The sequence below is a fragment of the Diadema setosum genome, chromosome 5, assembly GCF_964275005.1.
Source record: "Diadema setosum chromosome 5, eeDiaSeto1, whole genome shotgun sequence".
NCBI lineage: Eukaryota > Metazoa > Echinodermata > Echinoidea > Diadematoida > Diadematidae > Diadema > Diadema setosum.
This window is the reverse complement of record NC_092689.1, coordinates 532,778-558,169: the sequence shown is the minus strand read 5'-3', so window position 1 is coordinate 558,169 and position 25,392 is coordinate 532,778. Positions and strand designations below refer to the sequence as shown.

At 38.9% G+C, this 25,392-nt stretch overlaps 1 protein-coding gene across 6 annotated transcripts in view; it reads right to left on the bottom strand.

Annotated features, from left to right (window-relative positions):
- The window catches only part of LOC140228486 (uncharacterized), a 44,547-nt gene that overhangs the window by 5,519 nt on the left and 13,636 nt on the right, over positions 1-25,392 (bottom strand). For 2 of the 6 annotated variants that reach the window (XM_072308698.1, XM_072308702.1), the window contains 12 exons: positions 22,619-22,736; positions 20,160-20,311; positions 19,013-19,228; positions 16,636-16,786; positions 14,725-14,921; positions 9,225-13,871; positions 6,767-8,220; positions 5,994-6,098; positions 4,061-4,244; positions 3,225-3,379; positions 1,144-1,204; positions 146-362 (listed from right to left, as the gene is read on the bottom strand). In XM_072308698.1, coding sequence (XP_072164799.1) covers positions 146-362; positions 1,144-1,204; positions 3,225-3,379; positions 4,061-4,244; positions 5,994-6,098; positions 6,767-8,220; positions 9,225-13,871; positions 14,725-14,921; positions 16,636-16,786; positions 19,013-19,228; positions 20,160-20,311; positions 22,619-22,736 — 7,657 coding nt within the window. Of the gene's footprint in view, positions 1-145; positions 363-1,143; positions 1,205-3,224; positions 3,380-4,060; positions 4,245-5,993; positions 6,099-6,766; positions 8,221-9,224; positions 13,872-14,724; positions 14,922-16,635; positions 16,787-19,012; positions 19,229-20,159; positions 20,312-22,618; positions 22,737-25,044; positions 25,207-25,392 lie in introns of those variants that run through there. The other 4 variants (XM_072308703.1, XM_072308699.1, XM_072308700.1 and 1 more) reach the window with 4 other exon arrangements.

Below are 25,392 nucleotides of genomic sequence, written 5' to 3'. Positions count from 1 at the left end.
TCAATAAAGGGTGATACGTATATTTCATATATTTACATGGCTTGGTCTGACGTACAAGCACAGCCCATTACATGCTTATAAAATAATAAAAATTATATTATATCATAAATAAGGTAGAGTTTGACAGCAGCACCAGAGCACTTACTCAAGCGATGGCCAGCCTTGTATGCCTTCACCATAAGTTGAGTGTCTTCATCATCTGAATCAATGTAAAGACTGTACTCCTTCCTCATTGCCATAGGGGTCGACATTGAGGAGTGATGAGGGTCAGTGTGCTGCTGCTGAGCTCGTAGTCTCTCCTGGGTATGGCGTAAAGCTTCCTCAACATAGGCCCTCTGTTCTTGCTCATACAGAAGGGATGCCTGTAGAAGGAATTAATCATCAATCTTTAACTACAGCAAATCTTAAAAGAACTATAAAAAAAAAATGTGTGGTGTGCAATATGTGGTGCAAATAGGTTGGGGGGGGGGGGGGGGCTAAGGAAGAGGCTTTTTTTTTTATTTTTTTATTTTTTATTTGTGCTGTAGAAGTTCAGTCGTGATATCAAAATGGGGCCCAAATGCTTCTTTTGACTTTAACTAATTGAGTATAATAGTCTGTTGTCGTCATACTAAATACTATTCTTTATAACACTGACAATAACAATAAAACAAAATCATAATTACCCCATAAAGTGTGTTTCAGTGAGCACTGGACCATAGCCAACAGAAGTTCAAAAGTTAAGATCCTTTCTTCAATTTGTAGAATGTGTAGAAAGCATCAAAGTTGAGTACAATGCCCCAATAATAATAATATTCATAAGTTCCCATCCTTACGATTGCTCAATAAGTCACAGGTCTACCAGTACCATTTTAGTCAGCAATGATTTGTGGCACTATGTTGAAGAAAAGTGCCAATGATGATATCTCTTTTAATAGCTCTGTGTATGACCTCTTCTTAATCCTCAATATACCCCTGACTAAAGCCTTCAAAATGACATCCATCTCCAAATTTCCATTTTATTGGAAACAACACATTTCACTAATTTGGTATAATTTAAATTTCACAAAATGCACACACACAGACTCCTTGTAATCTTCAGATAAGCTCATGGGAAAGCATTCAGGCATGAAAACATCAATGTAAGATGAATTAAAGTACTACTACCTCCACTTGGGATACTGTCCTGGCCAACTGTTCTCTTTCCTTCTCAGCTTCCGTCAATCTAAAAATGAGAGAGAAACAAGAGGTCAGGAGGTAGATTGATGTACATTGATATCACAATGGTGGCTGCAAGTGGATAGCAGCTCAGTAAGAGTTTGGTTCTTATTCTCACCAAAAATAAACATTTAGAATAACAAATACGAATGGAACAAAAAACAAGGCAAGTGCCATAATGTGTCTCGCCTATTCGCGTACAAGAAATTGTACGCGAATGGGATATAACAGATAAAAAAAGAGATATAACAGATAAAAAGAGACGTAAAAGGGTAAAAATTTATGGCAAAAACGAAATGTGCCATAAAAACTTAACATTGGACCCTTGCCTGTGATCTTTGATCTCGTGGTGACCATCCACTCCCCAAGGGACATCTACCATCCAAGTTTGGTCACAAACGGACCTATGGATCAAAAGTTATTACCCATAATAGAAACACGCCATAAAAACTTAACATTGGGCTCTAAAAGTTCGTTGACCCATGCTTGTGACCATTGACCTTGTGGTGACCATCCACTCCCCAAGGGACATCTACCATCCAAGTTTAGTCACAAATGGAGTTATGGATCAAAAGTTATGACCCAAAATAGAAATGCGCCATAAAAACTTAACATTGGGCTCTAAAAGTTCGTTGACCCCTGCTTGTGACCTTTGACCTTGTGGTGATCATCCACTCCCCAAGGGACATCTACCTTCCAAGTTTAGTCACAAACGGACCTATGGATCAAAAGTTATGACCCATAATAGAAACACGCCATAAAAACTTAAAGGGACTGTACAGTCCTGGTCGAGGTGGGGATTCAGGTTTATAACATTCCTAAGTGAGATAATGAGAAACCTGTTACGAAATTTGAAAGAGCATGTAATTTTAAGAAGGATTCAACATTTATTTGATGAAAATTGGTTTTCAAATGGCTGAGATATCCAAAAAAGATAATAATAAAAGGCGACAGGCCACGCTTTTATTAGGATCTCTTTGTTTCACCTTGTTTTTGGATATCTCAGCCATTTCAAAGCAGATTTTCATCAAATAAACTTTTGATACCCCTTAGAATTGCATGCTCTTTGACATCTCATTGAGTGGTTTTTTAATATCTCGCAAAACGTTAAAAGCTAAATCCTCACCTCAACCAGAACTGTACACTCCCTTTAACATTGGGCTCTAAAAGTTCGTTGACCCATGCTTGTGACCATTGACCTTGTGGTGACCATCCACTCCCCAAGGGACATCTACCATCCAAGTTTGGTCACAAATGGAGTTATGGATCAAAAGTTATGACCCATAATAGAAACGCGCCATAAAAACTTAACATTGGGCCCTAAAGTTCATTGACCCCTGCCTGTGAGCTTTGACCTTGAGGTGACCTTCATATACGGTAAAATGTGATACTTTGTATGACCCCTCTTCCCTCGAAGTTTGATTGCAATCTAAGCCCAGAATAAAGAGTTATTGAAGTTTTTGTAGCGTTACGGACAGACGACAGACAGACGGACGGACGGACGACGGACGGACGATGGACGGACAGACGCCGCAGGCGATCCCTTAGTCTCCCCTCACCTCCGGTGGGCTCGACAAAAGATGGACTCTCTTGCAGTCTAAAAAGCTGTATTGACAGGCATGAAAACATGTATTTGTAATACTCTCTTAGAGCCTGTGTTTTGAAAGGGTTCACCGATATCCAGGAAAGTTAGATGCTGCCTTATCCAAGGATAGGGAGCTTTAGATTTTTGCGATGTGGATGTTTAGGGAAAAAAACCCAACCCTGTTCTGTACACGCGCAAAATCGCTTATCAAAATTGAATTTGCGTCAGCTGAGATTTCACCACGCGTCCTGGGCAATTTTTGCGTCCACTTGACGCACTGATCACAGGGGTGCCATTCTACTTTGTATAGGCTGCCTCTCCATGTAATCTAAAACTGCTCTGCAATGTGATGCGGGGAGTGAGGAGAATGGTCAATGTAATCAGTGTCTGAAGCGTCCACACAAATCTAAAGCTCCCAGATGTCACAGTGAAAGTAACTAACTTGTTTGTCAGGAGTGTGACTTCTTCCTCTTTGATGGTCAGAGGGGATGGTGAAGTAGAAGGAGCCATCTGGTCTTGGGTTGGAGCCATCTGGTCTTGGGTTGGAGCACTGCGCTGGACAATCACTTCTTCCTTCATCATTGGTGATTCAGCCACCTGCAGCAACAGCAAAACAACCATTTTTTTTTTTCACAAAGATGAATACAACTTACATTTTTTTATATGATTTTATGAAAAGTTATACAGAACATACACAGAACTGTACTCAACCAACCCAATGTACAAAGAACTCGCTATGATAATTCCTTGATACAGAGGTACATTGTATGAAGGTACAGGAAGTCTGGAAAAAATCAAAATTACAAAAACAGTCTGAAGTGCATTAAACTGTTCCTCCATTTGTACCAAAGACCATGCAATAAACTGACAATTTCCAACAAAACATTTGCTGTAAAGAAAGGCATTTTAATATTGCCTTCAATAATGGTCATTACTATGAAAACAAAACCAAAACTATAAATTACAGAGTCATATATTGGTGAGTTACTTTAGGTCTGGAATAATTTTTACATGAATTAATAAAATACTTTTAGCAATGAGGAAGTACAATTATGAATAAATATAAGTTTTTCTTTCTGTGACGTTGTTGTGGTAGCTCTCTTTGAAAATATGTTCACTTAATTAGTCTACATATTACAACAGACTAAGCGTTTTTTGAGGTGTAGATTAAACATGCAGTTAAACTAAATGGAAAGAATATTCTCATAGAGCATTGGGAATACATCACGTGGCATATTGTCATCCACACATCTATTATGATATAACATGCTGGCATACCATCATCTTGCTGACATTCCCTTGACTCTCTTCCACCTGCTGAGTGAGGGCAGCAAACTCGCTCTTCAATCTGTTGATGTATTGCTCTGCATCCTTCAGATTGCGCTCCTTATTTCTGAGGAGGACTTTTAGACTCTTGTTGTCCTCTACAAGGCCAGCTACCCTCTGTGTCAGAGTTTCACATCTACAGTATAGGTCAAAGTGTAACATACAAATATGAAAAATAAATACAAACATTTTCATCTCTGAACTAGAAAAGCACTCTGAGAGTGCAGACCTCCGCCAAGTATGCAGCTCATTTCCACCACTGATCTTGTTCATCCACAGAGATATCAGTGATTTCCACCATACGTACTCATAGCATTGTGTGCTGCAAGTCGCCCAATTTCCCCATGTAGAAGCCTTTGTTACGTCATAAACCCTCAGCTGCATGGTGCGCCTTGCCCTAGCAGAAACTAGAGCACGCACTTTAGTGCGCGCATGCAAACCTCAAATACGCACAGCCTTAACTCCCAAGTTCATTGACCCTACCTGCCAAAATATAAAAAATCCTTCATAAATTCCCCCAAAATTTCGGATCACTACTAAAAGTTAATCGTTTGTTACTTGTGTCATTCTCAAACTTTCCTGCAAGTTTCATCCCAATCCGTTAACTACTTTTTGAGTTATTTTGCACACAGACAAACTAACTAACTAACTAACTAACTAACTAACTAACGAACAAACAAACAAACCAACGGTAATGCTCCCTTGGTGGAGGTAATAACCAATGACTCCACAAGAGAACAACATTCGTGCAATCTTTTGTGGGTTGAAAACTCTGTTAAGATGTACACTTGTAGAGCAACATACATTGCATTGCTTGCCATTGTAAGCTCAAAGTTGCAAACACTGTGTATGCATGTATGATAATCTAGCTAGTCTACAATGTACACATGTGTGCACTGCCTGATGCTTTTAGTGATCCTGTGGGCCCAAAAATGTAGAAGCAATAAGTGTTGAACATGTGCATATCGTTAAAATGCGCAATCAGAGTCATGCACAGAATTTACATACTCAATAAATTCAATAAAGGCCATTCATTATTTCTTGGTTTTCTCAGTACAGAAATCACAGCCATGTTATAAATATCTCATGGATATATTATACAATATATTTAGATATCTATCCAATATGGGGATGGCGTACAGCTTTTTCCCGTTACCTTATTAAGGTAAAGTTATCAAATCGTCGCCGGTCACACGAACCGACGAATCCCTCAGGTTTGCGTAAGAATGACAATTCAAGAAAATCGCATTTGAAGTTAACCCATTTTTTACTTATGGTTGCTACACTTTCATGTCTATAATTTCCAATTATTTTTGTAGTACATCAGACTTCAACTCTTGCTCTAACTTGTGAAGTTTTTATCGAATTGTATTGTTAACAAATAAGCGGGAAATCGTCAAAGAGCTGCATGCATGTATTTTCGGTCTGCAAAGAACGTTGTCATTTTCCATGTGTGTCCATATGTACATGTACATTGTCATTGTCATTGTCAACACATGTATTACATAGTACGCGCACTGTGCGCGCGGTCAATGAACTGTTGAATCTCAAAAATTACACGCAAGTCAATGCGCACTGATTCGTCGGTTCGGTGACCGCGCGTACTAGTACGCGCGGTCACCGAACCGTCGAATCGCCTGATTGTTTAACACACGCGTCTATGGGGAAAACAAATAATTTTCACAAATGGAATTACATACTTCTACAAAAGTGATAACTACGTAAAAATTACACCGAATTACACACTGAGAATTTCAGAATATGTAGTATGGAATATCTACTATCGAAATGATTGAAAATCTCAAAATCGAAAATTTGACCCAAAATCGAGTGATTCGTCGGTTCGTGTGACCGGCGACGAAATGTTGTGCCCCTAAAAACTTGCCTGAGTTCCCTCTGATGTAGGCCTTGGATAGCTCTATCCCTGTCCTCTGTAGACCGGGCCAGCTCGAGTCTTATCTTTTGCTCAGAGTCCAGCAGTTGTTGCAACCTAAAACAGCACAATCAGGAAAACAGAATAAATAAATAAGTCTTGGAAGAAGCCCTTAATATTGTCAAAGAAATTACATGGATGAATTTTTAAAGAAAACCTCCCCCCCCAAAAAAAAAAAAAAAAAATTGAGGAATCACTATTTGCTCAAAGACATGTCATGGACAATTATCATGCAGTTTCATTACTCATTAATGCATTCAACATTCCTTGTCCTTTTGCCTGTCTGCAAATTATAAGAACATCTGTTTGTTAATCTGAATGCACCTTCAGATTTTGGGCTGTTTGTTTCTCTTTGTATTGGCAGTTGATGCATTGAAAACAGTAAAATTAGAGAAATAACCTCTGTGACCCAGACAACATTGTCATCTGCCTCTTGACATAAAGGATAAGTGAGCAAGTTCCCCGACCCCAACCACACCTACACCTGTCTTAGATTCTGGAAAGAGGATAGACTTATATGAGCAAACAAGCTTTTCAAAACTTGGTTTCCAGAGATAAATTTTTTCTATATTACTGCACTTCTGTTTCTACACATATTCACTTAAAAATGTCTTGATTAATCATATCTGTTTGGACAGATTGTGCTCATGGAAAAAATAATGTACTAACCATCAAACATTTCCCTGTCTCTTCCCTAAGCTGTAGAAGCACAAATTGTGGCTTACCTCTCATCCACTGACCCCTGGCCCTGTAGCTGTTGCTCAAGTCCTTGGACACGTGCAGAGAGCACCCCAGCTTCACTCTTCAGCTCATCCCTTTCCTTGGTAATAATCTCTGCTTCAGTAAGAAGCCTAGAACACTCCTCTTGCAACCTCTCCTCTTCCTCCCGGAGACTACTGGTATCATTCAGCACATCCTCATACTGCCTTTGAAGTGACTCCATCTCTACAGCCACGGACGACTTTTCCTCCTGGAAGATGGCAAGTTGAGAAGACATCTCACTCTGGAGGCGTTGGATTTGGTCTTGTTTTCCTGCCTCCATGTCCCTAAGCCTCTGCTGCAGCTGCTTGTTTTGCTCCCGCAACTCCCTCATCTCAGAGCCAACTTCATCAATCTCTAACTGACAGTGCTCTAGTTCATCACCAAGCTCACGATTCTCTTGGGCAAGGTTTGCCAGTTCCTGCTCCAATCTTGCCTTCTCCCCACTCAACTGTTCTGCCCCTTCATTAATACCATGCATCTCAGCAATTTCCTCCTGCAGTCTCACCACCTCCCTTCTTGCTTCATCCAAGGCATGGTCTGCTGTTTGTAGTTTCTCTGCTGCTTCTGTAAGGGTGTTTGCAAGCTCAGTGTTCATGACCTGCAGTGAATTTTTCTCTGTTGTTAATTTACCAATCTCCACATTGGCACTAACAACATCATCATTACTCTTCCTCAGCTCCTCAGTCATGTCTGCTACTCTCCTTTCATAAATAGCAACATCCTTCTCATATTTATCTTCCCACAACTTCTGCTGAGCCTCTAGCTCCCCCTCCACGGATTTTAATCTGGCTTTCAGCCCATCCCCTTCTTTACCCCGTGTCTTCACCACTTCCTTCAGCTCAGCTGCCAACCTGTCACCCTTCTCTCTTGCTACCTTCAGTCCCATCCGCAACTCTTCTAACTCCACCTTGTTAACTTCATCCTCACCCACCAGTCTCTTCACCTCCCCTCGCATTTTTATGTTTTCCTCTTCTAGTCGAACCTTCTTCTTTCTCAAATCCTCCACTTGTGTCTTCATGGCATCACAGTCTCTCCTTGCCTTATCAAGGCTTGATCCTGACTCCTCTACAACACTCCTCAGAAGCTCACTCTCCTGCTGCAGCTCCTTGGATTCCTTGGTAAGTCTGTCAATATTCTCTTGAAGGGATGATTTTTCAGACCAGCTCTCATCTCGAGACTGGCGCAGGACTTCAACTTCCTTCTCCATGCTGCTTAATCTGTCCTGATAACTCTCCTCCTTCTTGACAATGCCCTCAGAGGCACTTTCCTTGTCCTGACGAAGCTGCTCCATTTCTAACGACATCTTCCGCTTGGCCTCCTTGATTTTCTGAATCTGCTCCTTCAGTTTTTCACTTCTCTGCTCAGCTCTGGTCTTTAGGCTCTGCTCCTTTTTAAAAGCATCAGCAAGCTTGGTAAACTGAAGAAGAAAAAGAAAATTTAACAGCACATTTCCCTAGTCCATGTACTTTATTCTACTTGTTTTTCCCCCAAATTGATAGAGCAAACATTTGCATACCTCTTGTTAGATACATATTTTCTATATGTGATTGCACTTTTGCATTTTTAATTTTTCCCCCCATTTTTTCCACTTTTTTTTTCAAAAGCAGATATCTCTTGACATTCATTCAAGAACACATTCAAATAACCTTCTTTCTCTCTCTCCTTTATTGCTATTGTTGCACTGAAGGCCTTATTCACAGGTAGCCTTGGTAATATGAAATATAATTGAAAATGGCTTCGTGCATAATTTTACACATCACTGTTCCTTCACTTTCTGCAAGAACTGGGTTAAGCTTTTTGATACAAGGCAAAACTGAGGGAATTTTGTGATTGCACACAGAATGGAAGGCATTTTTGCATCAGTAGACCAAGAACTCCTTAGATGATGGACAACTTAAAAGCAGAATATAATTGCTACAAAGCATTTTTCATTTCACAGAAAACAAGTACCAGATCCTTTTGACCATATGCATTAAGATAAAGCACTTAAAAAGAGCAAAAGGGATGTTAAGGACCTTAAAAAAAAGGGGGGGCAAGGGGAGAACCAGTTCTATACCGCCAACACCTCTCATGGACAGGTCAACTCATCCATTAAGCCATTAGACTGTTCTAAACTTGTTCAACATGTTATGCTACCTCATGCTATTCCACATCACTACACAGACCAAATGCTGTGGATAATGCAGTAGAAATAGAGAAGACACGACTTCCAAGTAAAAATTTCAATAAATGCCCATATTGCATCTTTACAATATCTTGCACGGAGGTTTGTATTTTCTTGCTCATGTGATCTTGTATTGCCATGTCAAGGAAAGCAATAAAAGATCTACTTGATCTATGCAACAGAGTTTTGAAGATATAGCTACTGTACCTTCTCATTACCTAATTACTAGATTTATTTTTATACACTGGATAACTTACCTCATTCCTGCTCTCCTGTAGTTCCTGTTCAATCCTGACGAGTTCTTCATTAGCTCTCTGCAATCTCAATGCCAGCTCCTCGCTTTCCAATACTGATGTCTTTTCTTGGTCAACCTGATCTTTGAGGACAACTTCTCTTTCCATCAATCCTGCATTTTCAACACGCAACTCCTCCAGTTTAGAGTGCATGTCAGTATTCTGTGTCTGGAGTCTTGCCATCTCCTCCATTGTGGAATTCAGATGTGCCTTCATCGCCTCTTTTTCTCTTGAGTACTCCTCAGCTGACTTTGCTTTATCACTTACAGATGCATGCTCTTCTTTCAGGCACTCAAGTTCTCTCTGATATGCAACATTTTCTTCTTTCACTTTGGCTAGCTGAGCCTCTACCAATTGTAATCTCTCTACGGATGAATCACGCTCTGCTGCAAGACTTTCCACATGCTTGTTTAGTGTAGTAACAGTTTTCTCCATTTCTCCAGAATCTTCCTCAAGTTGCTGTGACTTCACTGCCAATTCCTCAGTGAGTCGCGAAACCATTTCATCTTTTTGCACCAAACGCTCAAACAATTGATCTTTCTCATGAGCTATTGCTCTTAATTCCTCCAGCATCTGTTCTTTCTGCTCAATGGATCTTAACAACTCCTCAACCCGTAGATCTGTATCCTTCACCTGGGTTTCAGCTTCAGCAAACCGTTTCTTCTCGATTTCTAACTCCTGTTTGAACTCACCTAGTAATCTTTCCTTCTCGTTAGCATCATCCTCCAGTTTTCGGATGCCCTCTTCCTTCATCTGACAAGTGTCCATTAGCTCTTTGATCATTCTCCTTTCATTGTCCAGCTTCTCCTCTATTAACTGATTCTTCTCCTGGGAATCCTGTAAGGATGAGTTGAGTTGATCAACTTCAGCAGTCAGCTCAGTTATTGTACTCTTGGTCACATCCCAGTCAGCCCTAAGGTTTGAAACTTCCATGTCCTTTTGAGTGAGTATTTCCTGAAGCTTTTTGAGTTCATTAGTGGTATCCCTGAGCTGGACTTCTTTGTTCCTCATTTCCATGTCCTTGTCTCGGACAGTGGTATCTAGTGCTGAAACCTGAGCATTCAGTTCATCATTTTTTCTAAGCACCTCTAATAGCTCTTCATGTGACTCTTTCTCCTCAGCTTCTGAGACTGCAGCAGATTCCTTCAGACCAGCCTCTTTCCTCAGGGCTGCATTTTCAGCTTCTAATTCCCTATTTTTCTGGTTGGCAGCTTCAAACTTGGATTTCACATCTTTGGCTTTGGTGAGAAGTTTTCCATATTTCAATTTTCCTTGTTCTATCTCCTTCTGCAGTTTCGCGATTTCATCTTTAATGCCATCAGACTCATCAGGAGCTGAAGTCTGTTTCATCTCTTCAATCTTAGCAGTATGAGAAGACAGCTCTTCCTGCAGGCTGGCAATAAGCGAATCTCTTTCCACAAAGCTCTGGTTCATGCCTTCAAGAGCTGCCTGACGCTCTGCTAAAGTGGTCTGCAAGTCTTGGATTACTTCATCTCGCTGCCTTACCTCCGTATTCAGTTCATCAATCTTGGCATTCACCTCTGCTAGTTTTTGAGTTAAGACATCTGCCTGATCTTTGACGTCAGCTTCTCTAGATATCATCATTTCCTTCAAGGTCTTCAGAGCCAAGTCCCTCTCTTCTAATTCTTGTCTCATCCTTGCTAGCTCTTTCTGGTATTCATTTGTTTTCTGAGTCACAATATTCAGGTTCTCTTCTATGTCTGCCTTACTCTTTAGCCTTTCTGTGAGCTCCTCTGCCTCTGTAGTTTTCTGAGCCACTGCACTTCTCAGTTGTTTTACCTCTGCAACAGCCTTTTTCAGCTTCTCACGTAGAGCATGAGCCCTGTTCTCAAGCTCAGACTTTGCAGCAGCATTTTCTTCATCAGTCTGTTTTATCCGCTCATCCCGTTCTTTAATCTGTTGAATGAGCTCTGCGGTCTCCTCACTGTGGCTGGACATAGCGGTCAACTCACTCTGTAGTCTTTCTTCAGTCTCTAACGCCTGCTGGGTGAGATGTTCAATCTTGTCCCTACTGAGTTTAAGATCCTCCTGTAAGGAACTCACTTCTTCTTCTTTGTCATTTAACTTCTTGATCATATCTGTTCTCCACTCATTGTTTTTGTCATCTGCCACCCTCTTATCATCCTGACTGCGGGAAAGTTCAATCTGAAGAGACTGTAGCTCTTCATTAAACAGTTGTTCTCTGTCTGCCTGCTGAATGCTAATCTTTTCCAGTGTTGCCTTCCTCTGATCCAACTCTTCCATAACTTGTTCTTTTTCCATCTTGATATCCATGATGGCTTCTTGAAGTTGCTTAATCTGTTGTTCCATCTCATGTGTGATGGTACCTTTCTGATTTTCTGCATAAGCTAGCTTTTCTTGCAGCATTTCAATTTCTTGTGCTGTTATCTGTTCATTTTCTAGAACCTTCTGAGTGAGCTGTTCTAGAATGTCATTCTTTTCTTGTAGCTTCTGTTGCAGTGTTGTCTCATTCTTTTCTTGCTCTGCCATCCTCTCCATTAGTTTATCAATGGCACTTGTCTTGTCAGCAAGCTCAGTTTTCATTGTCTCCAGAGTTTTCAGAAGCTCTTGTTTTTCTCCTTCATGGAGACTCTTGATGTCCATTTCAACACTTGCTGCTTTCTGAAGAGATTCTTGAATGGCAGTCACCTCTTCCTCCTTTTGCCTCTGTTGGTTTTCAAAGACTTGTTGAGTTTGTACAATCTCCTCTTCTTTCTCCCTCAAGGCTAGATGAAGTTTCTGCATCTGTTCTTTTGCAACAGCTAGCTCTTCAGCAAGCTGAGTCTTTTCATTTTCACTCTGACTACATCTATTCTCTGCTTGGCTCAAAGTCTCTTTCTCATCTTTGACTTGTTTTTCAAGTATTTTTAGCTGGTCCTGTAATGTTGCTTCTTTATGTAAACTGTCTTGCAGCTGTGACTCTACCTCATGCAAAGAGGTTATTCTATTTTTCTTCTCTGTGATTAAATTCTGCATTTCCTGGAGAATCTCTTCATTCTTTCTTTTCTCATCTGCCTTTTCATTCATCAGATCTTCTAATTTCGAAAGTGAAGATGCAGATTCAGCTTCGCTTTTACTCTCCAGGTCTCTCAGCTTCTCAGCTATTGTGGACAACTGATTGTCTCTGTCACAAACAACAGTACGAAGACTTTCAAGTTCTTCACTGTGATTGTGATTGCTCTCTTCAGTCTCAGAAAGAACTTTCCTCAGTCTTTCAATTTCTAGAATGCTCTCCTCATTGCCCTGTGACATTGCTTCTATCTGCTCATCCTTTTCTTTTAGCAACTCTTTAATATTATTCAGTTCTTCTGAGCACTTTTCAAAGTTTGTTTCCAAATGCCCTACATTCTCTGTAGCTTTGCTCCATTTCTCTTCTACATCTTGAATTTGTTCTTTCAAACTAGTCAGGGATGCATCCTTTCCCTGCACAATTTCCTCTTGCTCAGCACCATACCTGACTGCTTCATCCAGCTTCTGTCTTATTGCCATCAAGTTTGAGTCTTTAAGACCTAATGCCTCCTCAAGCTGTTTCTTGTCTGTCTCGATGGAAGCAATCACCTCCTCATGGTGGATAATTTGGTCTTTCAGTGATGAGAGTTCTCCTTCCAACTTTCCTCTTGATTCCTCCAGCTGGCTCTTTTCAGTTTGAGACCACTCAAGTTTCTTCTTCAAGTCATCAATAACATTCACAGACTCCATTTGCTGCACACTCAGCTCTTCCTCTTTCCTCCTCAACAATTCATCAAAGGATTCTGTATTTCTCTTCATCTCCCTTTCCAATGACTCTTTTTCTCCCCTGAGATCTTCAAAGATCTTTTGAGATGATTCCAACTCATTCTTCAGGTGAGCAATCTCGTGACTAAGTTTCATTTCTACATCGTTTGCCTCTTCTTTCTCTTTCTTCAAGAGTTCTTGATAAGATGATTCCTTGTCTTGTACAAGTTTCAGGGAGGTCATGAGCTGCTCTTGTAGGGAGTTAGCATGCTTCTCCTTCTCATCTAGTTCCTCAGACAATTTTGTAAGTTTGGACTCTGACTCTTTCTCAGTGTCTTTCATCTCACTTTTTGTTTCCTCTAGATCTCTCTTCAAGTTCTCTACCACTCTTTCCTGCTCCGTCTGGCTCCTCTGACTATTCATAAGTTCTGTCTCCAGTTCTTCAATCTGACTGAGAAGTGATGACATCTTGGATTCATGTTTACGTCCTTCTTCATTCTGTCCTTCTTTCAGTATTTGTACTTGTCTCTCTAGCTGAGTTATCACTGTCTGCAAAGACTCAACTTTGAAATCCTTTTCAGACACTTCTGCCTCCAATGTCTCAGACTTTGAACTTGCCATCTTAGCTTTTTCTGCCAATTGTTTCAGGTCTTCATCCTTTTCTTGACAATTTTGCTGCAACTCTGCAATTTCTTTCTCTTGTTTTTCTATTGTTGCATCAATCTTGCATTTTTCAGCGGCAAAGATTGAGCTTTGGATCTGTGCGTGTGAGTGAGCTTGTTCAAGGTCCATCTGAAGCATTTCAATGTTGGCTTCAGCTCTCTGCTTCTCCTCAGACAACTTAGCATTAGATTCCTTCAACTCACCAACAGCAGTCTGGAAGACAGAAATCAGAAACAATCCAACCTTTTCAGAACATATTCAAAAACAGATGTCCTCACAGTCTCACTTACTGTTGACCCAAGGGATACATTAGTTGTTGCTTCAACATAGGGCTGTTTTCTTTTTTGCTATGTGCATAGGGGCTTAATCTGAATCTTAAATATTGTACTATGATAGCATAAAATGCCATAAATGTGGGAAGCAGACTAATTTATCTTGAAAACTCAAGCCCATATGACACTTTTCAAACCATAACTGACCAATAAAATTAGTCAGACCAGTAATTACGAATAAAACTGGAGTAATTCAACTGTGGCGCAGTTGACTATCTCTGCTTCTCATGCAATCATTATATGGGCCTTAAATGTTCATGGCCCTTCATGTTGAAGTTCACTGATCTTGACCTTTGACCAACGACTGACCTCCATCCCTCTCTGCATTAAAATTCTTCTCATTCAAGATGTTTTGGGGGCCTATTAACCTTTATCCCTATCAAAAAAGACCATATGAATCCCTTGCTACCGTAAACGCCATATATTTAACAAGTGTACATTTTTGCAAATTGGGACTTTGTGACAATTTCGCGAGTGGTTAAATTCATGATTGTGGAGTACAGTGCTGAATAGAGCAATGTATAGTGTATGCATGCACTTCACATTTATGTTGGGGGGCAAAGTTATTATTTTTGTGTGTCTATGAATTTTTGAATAACACCTGACTCGCAAAATTTGCAAAAATAATTACCTTGCAAAATATTGGTCTATATAGTATCTCTTTTAGAACATAAATAAGGCAAGAGTTCTAGGGATGCTCTTTACAAAGCCACCACTGGGCACGATCAACTCACTTCTAGCCGAGTTTTGGTATCCTGAGTCCTGGTGAGGTCAGTGGTCAGTGTCTCCACCTGTTCCTTCCAATTCACCTGCTCCTTGAGGAGGACTTCCTTCTCCCGCTCCATCTCCACCAAGGACTGGAACTCTGTCTCCATCTTTCTCCGTTCCTTAGCCAGCTCCTCCTCCAGACAGGAGAATGACTTCTCTAGGCCTGGTAAACAAAGGACATTTGCTTTGTTTCAAGTGCACAGATTACTGAAGGGGAGGTATATTTCATATGATTTTTATTATGTAAGATCACTAAAGACAGAGACCAGGATATGAGAACAGATAAAAGCAGACACAATCAACATATCTAGATGTGTTCCTATGAATCAGTCCCTTTCTTCAATTAACAATAAAAAGTTTTGGAGTAAATGTTAACATTCTCAACATTGCAAACAGAGGGAAACTGGCCAGAAATGAATATAATTCATTAGAGGAAAAATGAGCAAAGAAAATGGGATTCCATCAGGATGGAATCCCATTCTGTCTCCATCTTTCTCCATTCCATCGGGATGGAATCCCATTTTCTTTGCTCATTTTTCCACTTATTCTCAACATTGCTCAACATTCTGTGTTATAGAATGATATACAGCAATACAATCTATATATTTATTTGTATTTCTCCCCACCACCCCCCCCCCCCACTCAGTTGAACATTTGCAAAGAGTATAGTATGCATTTATACGATATAAGCACAATCACATTATATATGTGACCCTAAATCACAAAACCAACAGAAAGTCGCCAGACATCTATTCTGAAAGAGCTGACATTAAGCCTTAAAATGTATAACTCAATTAAAATTCACTCTCATAACCTATCCAAATATTGCAAAGAAAGCACAAACTCTGGAAAAGTGTTTACTGAGAAAAGAGTCTCTGAAGAAGAGTCTATTCAAGCGCTTAATCTTACTAAGCCTTGCTAGCTGTGCAATGAATGGGACAAAAGACAGGATGTAAAACACCACAGCAATGACAATGAAGGGACTATCAGATTAAGCTGCAATGAAGCATGCTCTATTAACACATTCTATCCACAGTACTGACTTTCAAAGCAGTAGCATAATCCTTTCAGTTATTAGAGTTGAAAGTGAAGAGTGTGTACAGAATATCTAAGAAATGAAAAGAGGCCTTGGGGATATACCTAGTCACACTATTCCACACAAAAAAAAAGTGTTATGGAAAAACTGCATAGAAAAAGTGCTACAAAAATTGTTATAGAAAAAATGCATAGAAAAATTGCTAAAAACACACTTTCCTATTTGTTCTATGATCCCAAACTTTAGAATAATGTAGAAGAATTGCTCTTTCAGGCAGTATGAAAAACTCAAGATGGACTAGGTTAACTCATTTTACTTATTTTGAGTCCTCAAGTAAAATCAGGGCATGCAACTCTTGGTTGGTTTTGTGATACATGGTCCCATATTATATGATCACAATTTTTAAGCTTTGAGTATGCAGGAGCCATCCACTACCAGACCCATGGGTACCTTTTCAAAGATATCTTAGGCTGCCACTAAAGGTACTTCTGAATAACTTATTATCCAATCACAATAATATTACACTACTTTTTAAATCTAATTTGTCTAATTTCTGGAAATTTTGCTTTCATGCCATCTTCATAAAGGAGTACATGAAATACACAGGAAACATTGTTACAAGCAAAATCATGTACCCAACTATGATATGCCAGTTTCATAATAAAGCACAGATTTTTCTCTTCAGGAACAGCTGAAAGAAACACTATGTGCACATATTTCTGGATCTAGTGCAAAATTATGGTTACCATAAAGGCCTACCTTAGGAGAAATGTAAGAAAAATTATGAGAGCTTGTGAGGCCTACTATCCTTGATATAAGTTTATTAAGAAAGTAGAATTACCCTCTTTTTCTTCCTCAAGTTGAACCATCTTGAGCTCCATGGAAACCTTCTCATCAGCCAAGCCTGCCCTCGCTATCTCAGTGTCCTTCAGAGACTGGGTGGATTCATCCAAAGACTGCTGTAGTGAGGCAATTTTTTCCTCTTGTTCCACCTGCACATAGAAAATCAAATGTAATTAGGCAAAACAGAAACAAATAGTGTGTCAGGACATTTTAGTCAGTCCTAGTAATGTACACCTAGTAGTTTCTTGGAACATATGAATGTTATTTCATTTTCACATGAATGGAAATGCAGAAACAAAAACATATCTTCACTAAAAGGACGTTGACAATGCACATGCACACATATTCTCAACACTGAGCACAGAAAATATACATAAAAAGTTTGTTTCATGTAATATCTTTGCACTTATTCACTTACATTTTTCAACACAAAAGACAATGCATTTTAACAAACTTAATTAACCATGTCTATACTATGATATAATATTATGCTACATTATGTGCATTCATATAATGTGAGCACACTATAAATCACAAATGCCCTGATAGAGCTACATGTATATTTGTCTACTTCTCACATATTTTCAAAGGAGGTAGATGTTTGAAAAACAAGTGTGTTTGTAAATTTTCATGCAAAAGTAATGTGAGACGACCATGATATAAAATCATGACACACTGTGAATATACACCCTATACTCTATACACTATACTGAATGGTCATGACAGATTTGTGACATACTGTAAAACATGATAGATTTGCAGCATGAAAATTTCGTGAACTGGAGCCGACGGCCTTTCTCGCAGCATGAAATTTTAGCGACTTGGCACTGGCATCCAATGCATATTGTGTAGGCAAGAACTTTCGTGTGCATTTTAATTTTGCAAATGTTGCCGCTCGCGAAATTTCCTCGTTTTACAGTATATATTTTTTAACAGAGCTACATGTATATTTCAGAAAAAAGAAATAGTCAAGATGCACATTTTTGATGCCTCGTGTAAAGGAGCTTCAAAGTATCTTGACAAATAAATGGTAACTATCAAACAGGGACTTTCATAAAGCACACATGGCATACACATGTACTGATAATCTTTGAACAATGTCACCATTACAAGATGTCTGCCATGTGAGGAGTGTGTAATACATGAAGTGTAAAGCAGGGCATATGTTTAAATCACCAATGACCTCAATATGTTTGCTTTATAGCAGAAGAACAGGACTTCATTATGTCCTCTCCTTAATTAAACACATATTTTTTTTTCATTTTAACTGAGACAACAAAAGAGAAATTTTGTTGATCATAATTTACACAATATATCACCTATGTGCTATCACTAGAGAACTTGTCCAAGTGCTTGTGATAGCTGTAATAGGCAACAGCAATGTTTGTTTCTGGTTTTCTGGCCATATACAATGTGTACTTTGTGTTTGGGTCAAATCAGGGTACTCACTACACTGCTAAGGATGCTATAGACTTTTGAATAATATTTAAAACAGAGGGTACAATACAATACATGTTTACAGAATCTGGACAGGCTGCATGCATGAAATTATGAATGAAAACAAAATCATTGTCCAAAACACATGCATATAATCAGCATAAAGAGAGCCTATGTATGTATCACACTGATAGGTAAAATTGCATGGTTGAAATCGAAAGAGATACAAATTGTAAAACCTCATAAAGAGAGGTACATCACACTGAGTGCACACCTAAAGTGGACTGATTTCACAGGTGTCTTGTTATCAAAGCTCCAAGAATGGTACATGATCCCTAGTTCTTTTGACCCATGCGCTGAGTTCAAACTAATAATGATGCTTTTCTCTGTTCTGAAGCAAATGTAGGATGTACTTTATCACAAATCAATTGCAACATCATTATATAATAGAGTCTTAGCTATGGGTGACTGAAAGCTTTTTTTTTTTCAGTATCACTTTTGATGGGTAACTTGACTTTAAAAAAAAGTCTTCAACATTCATTAGCAACAAATGTTTATGTACATTGTATGAGTGCATCTTAATAAATGTTTCATTTTCTTTTTTTATGGGAAGGAAACATTCATTGCTTGTTTTCAAAGTCCACAGAAAAATAGTGTGCAGGAAGAACCAAACACAGGTTATATGCAATGAATAAGTCATGCTGTAACATAATTCAGGTGGATATAGATTCCCACATTAGAAATACCAGTACCTATTCTGTCTCTGCAGATGAATTTGAATGTTTAAATGGTGAAAGTTATCATGATGTTAATAAATACTGACAATGCCAAGGACATGTAACATGCAAACATAGAAGACAAAGGACGGTCAAACAGTGAGTTAGAGGGCAAGGGGAATGGGTGGTGGATGGGTTGATGGGGGATGCAGGAACTTTTACTGGTTTGTTGTCTTCTAGTATGTTGCTGACCATTTTGGACTGAGAAGATTTTCTATAGTCAGTGAGCTCCACCAGCCGAGATTCGACACTGACCCGCCATTTCACTTCCTGATGGCACTTCTCTTCAGCTTCATTCAGCTTGCCCTGAAGGTCATCGACCTCCTGGCTCAGCCTGTTGATCTTGTCCTGTTCAGCCTGGTTGTGGTTGACTTGATTCTGGGAGAAACCCAACAAATGACATATCCACCATTACATCAGTGACAAATGTGTAGCACATTACTTTATATTTTGTAATCTACAAGGAGGGGGGCAAATGCAAGGATTTCAGTGGCTTGTCAGTTTGTCAGAGAAAATTTGTCAGAGAAAATATCTGACAAAAATCAATGCTTCATGAAATTCCCCACTTGTGACAAAAAAACTTGAGTGACAAGTGGTTGTGTGTGGCTTGAGAAGTAACTATCACAGCAAGCCAAGTGTTTATTCACTAGTGAAGATGTCTACAAAGGGTAGGCAGTAAAGGAAATGGAATGGCCACATGACTGCACATAGCTTTACCAGAGCATGGATGGAGAGACAGGAGTATATATAGAAAAATCAAAAACAAAGAAACCACAGAAAGAATGACCAGAACGGGATAACATAATAGTACAGTACGATGATACAGATGGCATGTGATGACTTTTTCAGCCAACATACATAATAATCAAAAGGCATCAAATTATCTTCTTGGCAAATTTCAGTCAGGTAAACACTCTCTAGCTTCACATGCTATGAGTTAAAACAAAATATAAAGAATTTATTGTAATAAAACATATTTTACAACATACTCTATCAATTCTTCATCACTTGGTCGAATGGCTACCAATCCTAGAAAGACAATTTAAACCACATCTTTACTAGAAAAGTGGCCAAATATGCAAGAACTTTTAAGATTATGTATACATGTTTTTAGTTTCCTGTGTGAGAGTTATTTGCAAAATATATCCATTAAAACTTGTTGTCATGCAGGCATATGATAAAGTCTACACACTGCTCACTGGGAGTTCAAGGTAACTAATCTCCTCCTTCAACAATAAAGCAAAGCAGTTGAGGATTTTGTTGTAGTATTGCAATCACTAAAAGTAAGAAGTTTGTTTTTCCCTCTAACCTGTTCAACCTGAGCTGTAAGTTGAGAGATTCTTTCCTCTAGCTCCATCTTCTTCTCCTCTGCCTGATGGATGATAGTCTGAATCTCAGTCTTCTCCTCCTCCATCTGTCTCTTCCTTTCCTCTCCTTCCTCAATGGTCTTCTCTAAACTCTCTGATACACAGGACACATTGGAAAGAATGTAGTAGAATATTTATGTCCTGCTAAGACATCAGGAACAACTCGTCTCCTAAGGTGTAATGACATATTGTACCAACATCAGCTATCTACAAATGATGTAAATTACACTAACACACGTAGAGGTATGTGCAACTTTAAGTGACATTTAAAATTGTATGTACATGCATACTTTTTTTTTTTGCTGTTTGAATTTCCTTTATTCTTACAAGTTGTCTTATCTACAGCAGATTATGTCAAGAGATGTCATTTCATCCTTTCGCAAGATTTCTCTAGAAGTACATGTAAAAAAAGCTTTGATTTTGTGTCATTGCATTAACAAGTGGTTTCACAATGATTTAGAATACCAGTAGTGTTAAGATTGTGCTAGGCATAATTATTATCATTATTATATAGTAACTTGATCTTGTTGGTTGACTCTCACTTTCCTTTTGTAGCCTCTTCTTTGTACACCAGGTTAGGGCACACTGTTTCTTCAGCCCCTCACCCTCTCATTCATGCTGTTAGCAGCTATTTCACTCTTTCCCTATTCTTTATCCCTTTGTTGTTCCTTACCTTGTTTGATGTTGCCTTGCTATTCATCCGCATCCTTCATTTTGCCCCCAGTGATCCTGGGGATCATCACTGGTCCATCTCTGGCTATTGTTTGTCCACCTTCCACCTCTAATCCCCCACACTTTATACTTGTTGAGCTCCTTGCCCATGACTTCCAGCTCATGCTCATCCCTTTTGTTTTCTTTATTCTGTGTCCCTAGCCCTCCCCTGACTGTGCTTGTTGTGTGTAGTCCTTATATGTGATTGCTTTCCCTGCCTGTTTGTCATTCTGCCTCTGACAGAAGATTCTCCGTTATGCTAGGCTACTGGAAAACACTATAGAAGCCTCTGTTTATAAAAACAGCCATAAATATCGACAAAATTGTACGAAATTGGGTTTACAGTAGGAAATGAAATAAATACTTTTTATTGAAAAGTGCAAGGGAATCCTCTGTCCCAGAGGATGCAGAGTAACTTAAGTGATGTTATGAAGAAACTAGAAATATCATTGAGTTGATACCCTTACCTACTAATGTGACATTACCATAGCAACACACTTTTCACTACTCTAAAAAAATATGTCCGCACAACTTTACATAACCACAAAGAGCACCAAATTTCTTCTGAATCACTTACAAACTTGAGATATTTTGATCTGCAAGGCTTTTTCCTGATTTAGAGCCATAACACACTGTCACCATGGCAATGCCTTTTCTGCTACTCTTCCAGCTTTGTCCTGCATAACTTTGCATCAACTTGTTTAAGTGTTCCAAAATTCTTGTGAGTGGCTGAAAAACTAACCAAGCAATGTAATCTGCAAACCTTTTACATGATTTGGGGGCTGGTCCTGTTGCCATGACAATGCACTTTCCCCTACTGTCAAAAATGTGTCTTGCAAAATTTGACATTGAGTTTAACATCTGTGCCAAATTTATTTTGAATTGCTTTAAAATTGGAGAAATTTAGATCTGCAACATTTGCAAAAGACAAACTGCCCATCCAGCCGACTGATCAACTACACTCTGATTCCTATTTTCCCCTTTGTACTTTGTTTGGCTGCGGTACGCACAACTATGCATTTTTTGGTGAAATAAATGGCATTTCACTCACAAGATTACTGTGTGTCTGTAGCCACTGCCCCTGTTAAGTGATCATGATGACCATTTCATAATGCCTATTACATACAAAGCAAATTGACTTTACTAATATTCAAATGTCCACAGCCTTCTACATACTCGTATGCCCAATGTTGCTGCAACTTGCATGGATATGAGAGACTTACCCTGTGTTCAAGCACTGTTGATCTTGCTGGGGCTCTTTCTCTTATTTATGCTGCTTTCCCATGTGGATTACTATGTCATGTTTGTCATGGCCAATACTCTTTTTTGGCTTGATGGTAAGCCATCTCTGAAGGAGTGTTTATTTTCCTCTAACACTACCTCAATAGCTATCATATGACCTATCTACATTCTCAATGAAGAGCACATGGTGAGATTAAGTACTGTCACATTGAATACAAGTATAGCAATGCATCAAATGACATGGCATGAAAATATATTAATTATAATGTAGTTAAAAATATAACAATAATGTAGCTGTAATGTGGGATAAGTTTCTCCTTTTCTAATATCACTCTGAAAAGAATTCCACTAAAAGCACTGACTGATTGGTGCAGAACAATCAAACCAGGACATCTCAGGAGAATGACATCATTTCCTCATGTTTAATGCCATACAATGTATACTATACCTATTTGAGCCTTGGTCTCATCAAAGTCCACCAGTCTCAGCTGCAGGTGACCTTTCTCATCCTCCAGCTCGGCTACTTTGTTCTTAAGGTCTGTCACCTCCTCAATCAGAGCATCCACCTGGTACAAAGGTAAGTAGTGAAAGAATGTCAACTTCTTGCATTTGAATATTGTTGAATATCTCATAAACATACAGAAAGACAGAGACACATAGAGACAGACTGTCAGACTGACAAAGACAGACAGACAGATAGACAGAAAAAGAAGGAGAGACACATGTACAAATGTTAATACAAATACAGTGTATAATGGTTTCACAATAGCTTTTTGGACTCATCCAACTAACAATTCATAATACAGAACTGTCTGCCACAAGTTGGAACCAGAGAAATTACATATAATTGTTATCTGGCAGCATGCTTATCTTGATGACTATGAGCATAAGGCTTCAAAGAATGAAGTCGTTGCCACAATTATACAAGCAGCTACATAAACAAGTGCAGATAAAATCTCTGTCTTGATGAAATATTGCAGTAACATGAGACATATAACAGCCAAGTGGCACTTCAGTCCGATCTTCTTTGTCACAATTTCACAAGTACAAACTGCATGGCATGCACGCAATCAGTGTGAAATATTTTTCCCCCAAATATAACAAGCACTCATAATCAGAGAGAAGGTTGCAATTCTCTTATAGAAACAAGAAATTTTGCAGCAACAGAGCAGTTCATCAGTTTCTAAGAATTAAACACATGTATGAATACACTATGCTGTTTAACAGGTTGCTCAAGTTACATGCAAAAATAGACTGAACAACTTACAACTTGGCACAGTTTACATAGGATATTATTTTCTGCACACCTCCTGCAGGCATTCACAAGTCCCACTGTGTACCAACACAGATTCAATGTACAGTGTACATTGTGTTCTATGGCAGAAATGTGCCTACAATATTGATCAATCTCCCGTCTTTATTTACCCTGTAAATATCACACAGATGCAGTATAAATGAATACTGCTGACATGTAGGTAAGTATGTACTCTATCAGCTTTTGATAACAAGGCTCCCAACACCTGCCTTCTCTCCCACTAAGTAGGAAGTAAGGCATGTGTCCTTACTGCAAGAAATTTATGATCAAGTTGGACAGTATATTTTACTCAAAAGATGGATGGTGGAAAGCAGAATCACAAGTGAGTTAAAAATACATCAATTTAAGATTACATATTTTTCAAAGATTTTGTGATGAATTGCACTACGAGTGTTCAAAAACTCATTTTACAATATACAGCATTAAAAACAGGGCTAACACTCGTGCTCCATTGAGTCACTGAATGACTTATGGTTCTTGTGTACATTAATGCACATTGCACAAGCTTGTCCAACTCCATAATTTGCATGAAATTGTGTTATGTAACTATAAGTAAAGGTTGTTCAGAGATATAAGGTTTTGAGGTCTATGAATTGACACCTTACAAAAATATCTGCATACAACCAACTGTTTAGTGATTACCACCAATAAACTTGTGCACCACTTGCAGATATATGTATACTGCACAACAAAGAAAAATCCTGACACTGCTAACAGATTACTGTAATGTGTGTGTATCAGAGATTTGAATCATTCTCTCACAAGCTTTTCAGATGCACTATTAGCTGTTTGTTGTTATATTTTGGTGATTGTTGGGTAAATGTTAGAGGAGGAATGTCCATTTCCAGCCACCTGAAATCAACTAAAAGTGTGTGTGTGTGTGTTGGGGTGGGGGTGGGGGGGGGGGTGGGGGGAGGACTCTTGCATAACCAACTAGACATTCTACAGTCACTGTCTATTGTTCATTACAAATTAACTCATCTAGGCACACACAAAAGCAAATGAAAAAGATTTGAAAATTTTCTGTCGGCAGCTTCAACACCAAAGTAAAACAGAACTGCTGCTAACCAAAATATTTGAAAGACCTCTGACATCTCAACATTTTTGTTGAGTACCAAAATCACTTTTAACATCTTACAGTGAAGTAGACAAGAGTGTTTTTGTAACTCTACACATAAGTGATAGCGTGTTTGCGTGATTCAAACTTCAGCATTCAGAGAATGTGGCTCCTGGTGGATAGATGGCATTGTTACTCAAGTCCAAACACAGAGAGAAACGGCCATCCAGCATTTGAACAGTTCTACACAAATCAGCATCAGTGAACTCACATCCAATAAGTTGATTTGGGAAAGAAGGATGAAACACATTACAAACTTAAATCCTTTGAAAGGACTTAACATTCATTTGACTGTCTCTACAACAAATGCAGGATAAACAATGTAACAAATAAATATCTGCTTCATTTTCTGAAACCTGTCTGCCCAAATAGGAATACACACAATCACAGTCTAGAATAAACTCTTATCCAGAGAGTTTACCAAAACACATTACACTCTAACCTCAGACTGCTGGTGATCCATTTGAGAGAACACATATGTACAGTGACTCTCCATGCCTGGTCTGACTAAATGTGTCAGTAGAGTCTGTCCAGAAATCCACAGAAACTTGAGAATTTTCAAAATGATATATACAGTCCACATACTGGTGAAGCACATGGGTGCTCACTGTTGAGCTCCCATACATATAGCAGTACTCCATGCACAACATATAACATGCAATGAAACACATGTGGATACACTCTGACTAATGATGTAAAATGTGTTGCATTGTTTGCCTTGAGGATCACATTCTCAGACTGCCAATGGTTGCATATCTTCAAAGTTATGAATATGCAAATGTTTTTATCT